At 35.4% G+C, this 8,292-nt stretch overlaps 1 protein-coding gene across 1 annotated transcript; it reads right to left on the reverse strand.

Moving 5' to 3' along the window:
- Nucleotides 1-388: 388 nt before the first annotated feature.
- Nucleotides 389-8,032, reverse strand: LOC117316066. Its single transcript, XM_033870543.1, has 5 exons — nt 7,942-8,032; nt 6,922-7,046; nt 5,760-6,213; nt 3,620-3,777; nt 389-2,723 (listed from the first exon to the last, which is right to left on the reverse strand). Exons 2-5 carry the CDS (start codon nt 7,012-7,014, stop codon nt 1,434-1,436), a joined length of 1,995 nt encoding a protein of 664 aa, XP_033726434.1. The 5' UTR covers nt 7,015-7,046; nt 7,942-8,032; the 3' UTR covers nt 389-1,433.
- Between the last annotated feature and the right edge of the window lie 260 nt (nt 8,033-8,292).

The raw sequence follows: 8,292 nt of genomic DNA on the forward strand, positions 1-8,292 counted from the left end.
AATGATCAACTGCCAGCTTGTCACTTGACGTCAGAGCAATTCAGTGTTGTAGGGTCCAATCAAAATTAAGATAAGCATATCCTGGCAAAATGATCTAGGGTATTAAATGAACTATTTTTAATTTCGTGGTAACAAGCAAAAGTAGCGCAGAAATATCCTCAAAAATCGTATTTTTTATACACTATGTTTTTTGCCATCCATGTAATATAGGCTTCTGGAAACAATGTCATATTATTCTAGTATGTAGGTTGAATTGATGGCTTTTACAAGCTATTTCATTTTTCTAAACATGGACCTGTTTTGAAGGTCCCTCTGTCAATCATGTAATAAATGTACGCGCAAAATATCAATGAGTTGATATGAATTAGCAACAATAAAACATACAAAGTGAATCTAGTATAAACTTTATTATTCAGAACGATACAGCAATTTGGTACAGTTAGTACAATATATATATATATATTTAAAAGGAAGGAACAATGAAAAGTACCTGCACGTGAGAGGCTTCGAACTTGCGACCTCTCGCTCTTAAGGCAAACCTTCTACTACTAAGCTGAAGGGAAATTGCCAATAGGCTAAGCCAATAAGGTGATATATACTATCTTTTTTTACATAAAAATGTACATACATGGTTGTTTCTCATTGCGTTGCTTTGAAACAAAATCAGTAAAATCATAAACTAAGTCTACATCAATTTGGAAGGGAATATATGGGAGCTTATACCTACCCCACACATGTTTATACTCCAAGTTTAACTCAGAAATCAAAGGTGATTATATATTTGTCTATATTTCTACAGCTACGGTAACCAAAATAAGCTCCATCTTCGACAAATAGTAATTATAGTAAAATGAAAACAAGAGTTTACAAAAGTAAATTTTTATACAAAACCAAACCTAACAAACGTACGCGTTTAACACCCTGCAAAAGTTTTATCTTCTCTTTTGTTCTATAAATTGAAAATGAATAAATAATTGATTATTTATTATCAATCAACTCTCAGGTTTTCTATACGTTCACTTGAGCATGGTGTTATTAATGTCTTGTATTTGTTGATATATCACATTTAAACAAAGGCATACATTATAAGTTCAACATCTTGATTCTTATAACAATAGATAAAATAATCATTATGATAATGAAAATGATAATAAAAAATAAAAACAGTGTTAGAATTAAGGTGTTGAATGAAGCAGTAAAATTAATTGAAAAGTAAATTACTTTACCTTTTTTTGCACCGGAAAAATTCAAGTTTTACATCAACTTCATATCAACACGGGGGTGCTTTCCAAGATGATAATGATATCGCGAAACTATCAACAAGAACTTCTGATTATCATTTAGTTTAAAATATCGGTCAATGTATTGCCAATGATATTAGTTGGCTTTGGGCAGCAACACGATATTGACAATTAGTCTATCCAATGTCATTTTTACCAGTCGACGAATCCCATCTCGTGCAGCCAGGCATTTGGGTCAGAAACGGAAACCGTAGAATTATTTTGGATAGCACGAAGCAATTCCAAGCGTTTCTCGAACCCAGCTTTCTTTTGCTGTTCTTCTGTGTTAATCATAAGCTTGACAAAGTCTTGTTCAGTGTTTCGAACTCCTTGCAAGTCGTTGCTAGTTTTAACAGTTTTTGAAATCAACGAGATGACTTCCTCCAGTAAAGACACAAAGGCCCTTTTGATGGCAAGTTGCATCGCGTCTGCCGGTACATTTTCTTGCATGCCAAATTCATATTTTGCTTTGAGGCCTTCGTACGTTCTTGTCACCTTTACCATTTTTTCTTCTATCCTAAATGGGTCGTGCATGTGCATGTGCCAGATACACTTCTGATGACAAACTGTGCAGTTTCCATTGGCCATAGCTGAACAGCGTATTTTTTCTTTGTTATCCGGAATTTGACAGGGATAGTGGCAAGTGGTATGACACAATATGCAGTTGGTAACATGTGTGCCGGGATCCAGTGGAATGTTCTCTTGTTGGTAAATTTCCTCCTCGAATGAAAACGATTTATTCAGTTCTATGTCTACAGCAAACTTTTTCAAGGTATCTTTGTCAGCCTTCACCGTCGCAAGATCCATAAGTTTGACGTCAATTTCCAAGCGATTTCCCTGTAAATGGGTCATAATCTCTTCTTGTCCAACTGGTTTTGTGTCTGGTCTTGGTGTAATAGGGTTGTTCTCGAGTACTCGACTGGGTTTCATGTTCGGAAGATGCTCTAAAAACTCTTCATATCCTCTGGATCTGAATTGCCATAAGGTCTTACCCAATTGAGCGTCGTTAGAGTACGGAGGGAAGAGTGTTGAACTGTTAAAGACAAAGCGATGTTGTGTTGGAACACCAACTGATGAGAGGATGGATAACACGGACGGTTCCTTTCCATCAGCAAACGTTAGCATAGGGATGACATTCTCCAGCATGTTGACTCCACAAATTGACATTATGCTGTTAAATATGTCCTGTAAAATCACGTCTATACCGTTATACTGGACGGGATTGGCTGGTATGACGAGGCATACGGCGTCGATTCCACGATTCAAACCCTTAGGACCTCTGGCGGATAAGAAACCTTTGAGGCGTTTCAGCAGATCCTGGTTACTTCCGGTTGATCCTGATTCGTCATTAAAGCTTGGGGTGTCGACTATGTTCAAAATGAAATCAGCATGCTCCATAATGGGATGTACTTTGTAGCAATTGATCCATTCGGTAGGTGACCCCTGATAAAAAAGACATGTGAAAAAATTGAAAAAAGATTTATAATGTTTTAAAGTTGCTTAATGCTGAAAACTATAACTTGCCCAACAACAGATTAGAACCAATCCTTAATTCCCTCTACAGTAAGACAGTTGAATATATTTCAAAATGTTTTTAAAATTTCATACACAAAACAGACTTACCCCCAAGTACCAAGCATGTATTCCTATGGTGAAATGAAAAAATAATATTCTACATACACGATTTAGAAACCGTACTAGTACATTAAGGATTCACCTGTTTAGAGCCAACCTTGTTGCTGATCAATGTTGTCATTGTGGCTTTCCTTGTGAAGACACCTACCATTTCCCTTTTAACTGTAATACTTATGCTTATACAAGTTTTTTTAGCATAGGAGACTTCATGATACGAGTCTCAGAAATTTCTATTTTTGGGAGCCTTTTGCAGTAAAACAAATGGGAGGTGTTTCACATGGAACGATAACAATTTCAAAATCACAAAACTTAGAAAAATAGCATTTTGACAGGTTTAACAGTCAAAATGCGGAGGTCAAAATCATCCGGAAGCAGCCATTTTGTTGCGCCATGTACGGTTTAAATTGCAAATGTATTGTCCATATTATGATGTCACAATTGAATTTTGACTGGATAATAGGACGAAGACGTGACAAAAAATACAAAGTATGAAGACATTTAAACTTAACGAAACGACGGCAAGCTTAAGATTACCATGGAGACTTTTGTAAAATATTGAGGAGAATTAGATCAGATGTTCCGGAAGAAACACACGCCTTGTGCTTCACAGACGATGACTCTCGCCAAGGGTGATTTTCATTTCAAAGTGCATTATAACTTAAAATTGTAGATGCAATTTTTTTTTCCATGACAGGTTTGCATACCTTTTTGGTAGGGTTTTCATCAGTGATTGTGAATCTGAAGTTGTCTTCCCACTTTATTCCCAGACTATGGTTGACGAGTCCTTCTGTAAGAGTAGTTTTCCCAGCCTCCCTTGGGCCAACCATCAGTATCGTTTTCTCCCGAATATATGTCGATGTCCCTGGAAATAAAAACGTGAAATATGAAGTCTGTTGAATTTCCACTGTCTTTTTATAGTGACGATGAAAGATATTTGTACTGTTATAATATAAGAAATTATCTACTTTATTAGAAACATTATTGCTATTTGCCTCGGTAAACCGTTTTCATACTTTCTTTTTTAAACAAAGATTCACTTAAGGCTCACTGTTAAATACATTTTGCACTAATATGGCAAAGAAGAGTTAATTTTTCCTCAAAAGAAAATGTTGATCATTAACTTCTACGGGCTATAGTACTTGATAAGATAGCAAGTAAATGTATGGATAATTTGATCACATCTTGTTCCAATTCTACTTTGATTCTTCAGACTATAGCCATCGATCTACCAAAAACATCAATTGACTTAATTGTTTTTGATACTTGTTTATTTTTATGCTGGGTTTTACTTTATCACCATGTGAACAGCAAGTTTTATTTTGAAGCGCGGTCTCATTGCAGTAGTTTGTGACTATCTCACACATTGTTTGATATCAAATAGATGTCGATGTTACAACACTTAGTTCAGACCGGCAGCGACATATAACTACAAACAACGTACCATTGCATTAAAATATGACAATGAAATCTACCACGATATCCTCATTTTTCTTAGAGATGTTACATCTCCGACAAAGAATATATCATGATCGATTGAAAACCAGAACAGATTGTTGTATAGTCTTATACAATAAATTGCATATTTAAAGTACTTCACTCGTTAGAAAATTGAAGATTGTCTTTATATCTTTGACATTAAAGTGAATAAGTACTTAATTAAATCCACAAAGAATTCCGTCGTAGTCAACCTCAACATTTAGTGCCTGATCAGTGATCATTTTAAGGGTATCTATCATAGGTTATGTATGGGTCTATCTATAGCCGCCGAGAACTAAAGCCATCGGTCGCTTTGTACCTTGTAAACAGATTTTTAGCCTAACTGTGCATTCTGTGATGCCAGATAATAGGTATTGTGTAGTTGTTGTGTTTGAAACAGTCAAAATTATTCGATATCAACTTGAATTCTTTTAATCTAAGAAAATCTATTTGTTAATGTATATTTTTAGTAACAACGGTGAAGCACATGTATACCAGCGTATACAAAGCAGCCAACCCCATGTAACCTAAACCTCCTATTAGGCGACACCGTACACATGTATACACGGCTTTGCCATTTCTCTTATATCAACTTCAAACTAGAACTGTCGCCAGGATCTAACTAATACCCCTGCAATCCGCATGAGTCAATGCACAACTGGAACTGTAATTGAGAGGTTAACTATGATAACCTGAGCATGCCCCGATTTCTGAAATTCAGAATGGCTTGAAAATGTGTTGTTCATAATAAAGAGAATTTAGTCATAAGTTTTGTTGAAATCAGTTCACAGGTTTTGGAAGAGTTGTCTGGATAATAAAAACATGTTAATAGTGACCAGTTACCATGGAAACAAAACATTTGGAACATCTGCACATGTTCCGGGCGGATGGACGGACGGACTGACTGACGGATAGACTGACGGACAGACAACCCGATTCCAGTATACCCCCTAACTTCGTTGCGGGGAAATAATAATTGATTATAATCATGCGCGTAAGCAGTGTGCCAGGTCAAATAGGGAGTGTTTGTACTGTTGTTCCCCGCTCTCTGGTAAGGTCTGTGACTAAAATTTCTTTTCTTTAAAATTAGTAAATATGAACAAATTTTGAATAAGTTGATTCCCTTAAACAGATACTTGTGGCTTGTCGACATCTATGGCCGTATTGAGCCAGATACGCCCTAAATAAAATTAAAATAAATGCTGGATTAATATCAAATTGTATTAGTATCTATACAGCGGCAGCATTCAGACAAATAAATTATAATTACCAAATGCAAGAAAATTGACAAGAATAAATTGAATATTAATACCATGCCCGCAGCTGAAAGTATACAATTATTAAGAAGTATCCTTTAACAAAATTTACCGAAAACGAATTTCCGTGTCTTGTTGACGTTGTCCTCCGATTCCCGTATTTCCCGAAGTGGAAGTCTGTGGACGCTGGGTGGTCCATCGTCTATCTTTCGGCAGACTTTCAGGAGAGTGTGCAGCTCTGAGCATTTCGTTTTTATTTCCGCGCTCGTGCAGCCAAACTCACTACTGCTGCCGTCTGAATACACAGCTCTTGACATGAAGTCATATCCGGAATCCGGTGAAAGTTCGCTAAAACGATGGGATGGCCGCCTATCCTCCGTAGAAATAACAGTCTTGTGCCATGAATTATCACCAGCTAACTTCATTCGAATCTCATAGTGGGTGACATCATCTCTCTCAACACCGTCCCACTCTAGGCAGATATAGTCAATACCGACGTCAGTTGATCGTGGCTGACCAGGTCGCAAGGTAGGTTCGAATGATGACAGGATATATATAACATATTTCTAAAAAAAGAAAGCAAACCTAATCATAGTTCATATCATAAATGAAGCGCACGGTTGTTAACAACATCACATGATATTAAATAGATATGGCAGCTTTTTTTTTATACAGTTAATAGTATTATAATTGAAGGCGTTTGGAGCTGAAAAAAACACATCTAATAGATAAAGAAATAACACGATAGACAAAGCTAAACGGTTGCTGGAAACCAATTATCAAACATTGAAGCTAAATGAAATTGTTGAATATTTTCACAACCTAGCATAATAAATTTAGTTGAATTGCACAGCTACATTACGTATAATTTGTTACATTCTTTAATTGATTGATAAACCTTACAGTAATCCATGACCATTATTTTGAATTTCGATCAAATAGTTCATGACCGATTTCGATCGGCGTGCACAATTAGGACCGAATCTCAACAATCCCCGTAGGTGACATTAAGATCCTTTCGATAGATCTTGAGAAGTAGTGACAACAAAAATTGTACACGGACCGATGAATCGAGATTTTCAATGTGAAAGGCATGTTTTCTTATCAAGGAACTAAAACAGCGCTAATTTTTAACTAAGACTAAATTAAAAAGACAATGGGAACGGATTAATACATTTAAAAAGTTCCGTTAAAAATATAAATACTACAAACTTAAATATATGCACAAAATAGTTGTTGTATTAGTTCATACATCGAGTTAATCCTTTACTTACCCGAAAGAAATGAAATGCGCTTATCAAATAAACTTTGATTAAGAGCAGGTTATCCCGAATCTGGATATTCCGAACACGGTGAGCTAGATCCATGGCTAATGGTTGTCTCTCTCAGCTTTTTGTACCTTTTTAAAGACTAAAGTTATTGAGAAGAATTTAATATGTTCGGTAATAATACACACTGAATGTAAGCCTGAAGGTCACTTCCGTTTCAGTATTGACTGATAATTAGTGGTGTGACTTGATTCAATTATTGTTAAATCATATTTGCCTCTCATCCTGCGCATTGAAAATGCAATATGTCTTGTTAAAGTATTGAACACATTTCTGACCATGAACCTACTGTACATGTACAATGACGTTTATTTATTTCAATTATGGATTGAATAATGTTGTGTTGAGGTGTATGGGGGTATGAACCTCAATAGGTCTTGAGACAATAAATTTGTCTCAAGACCTATTGAGGTTGATACCCCCATACACCTCAACATAACTTTATTCAATCCTTATATTCATATTTCTTGATATTTTGTACAATATTTTGTCTTTGACAAATAGGGACTTGTGCAAGTCTACAACAGAACTTACCGAAATGTACGTCATCACTCTTCGTCTACATATGGTTAATACTTTTAGGATTTCTTTCGTGAACAAACTTAATAGCGAATTAAAACAAATATTAGTTTTAAAGGAATTTATTTCATATAAATATGATCACTTTTGAAAAGGAATTAAAAAAAAATATAGTCCAAGGTCGACAAATGTATTCCTAAGTCGGACTTGATATAGTTCATTGAAAAATGACTCGAGTTAACTGTGGTAGGTTCATTGAGTCTGAATTGAGTGGAAATATAAATACATAGTGATGTCCAGAAGATATCAATCAAAGAAATATGTAAAGAATTAACTAGTGATATGAAAAATTCGAATAAGTATCATAGCTTTCTCATATCATATTTTTGTAGAAAAATGAAAACTGTATAAATAGTCTTATATAAACCCGTTATCAGTTTTACTTACCTATTCTGAACGGCAACCACACTGTTCAGCTTCAATCGTAGAAATGAATTTGAATGAAACTGTTACGTGCTTATAAATGTTTAGGTCCCGACAATTCGGGGAAAAATGCTACGTATTCCAGGTTTACCTTTATCACGAGATTAAGTTACCACTTGAATGCGCACCAGTTACTGCTAAGTAGTGAACATATATATGTTAAAAATACAGATTTGCACTGTTCTTTATAACTTTTTATAATCTTTTTTGCCATATCCTGGACCTGCAATATGGACAAATAATTCAAAGAATGAAGATTTTGTGCTTTACTGTAAGTCATGTGACAGGAGGTACCATCATCGGTGAAGGTCACTA

Source organism: Pecten maximus, chromosome 18 (genome assembly GCF_902652985.1).
Source record: "Pecten maximus chromosome 18, xPecMax1.1, whole genome shotgun sequence".
NCBI lineage: Eukaryota > Metazoa > Mollusca > Bivalvia > Pectinida > Pectinidae > Pecten > Pecten maximus.

What these genes read in the sequence shown, in the direction of transcription:
- LOC117316066 (XM_033870543.1), bottom strand. Translation starts at nt 7,014, where the DNA reads ATGGATCTAGCTCACCGTGTTCGGAATATCCAGATTCGGGATAACCTG. An exon ending in GCGCATTTCATTTCTTTCGG is followed by an intron (nt 6,214 to 6,921) that starts GTAAGTAAAGGA and finishes TTCTTTTTTTAG; the next exon opens with AAATATGTTATATATATCCT. An exon ending in ATGAAAACCCTACCAAAAAG is followed by an intron (nt 2,724 to 3,619) that starts GTATGCAAACCT and finishes CTTTTTTATCAG; the next exon opens with GGGTCACCTACCGAATGGAT.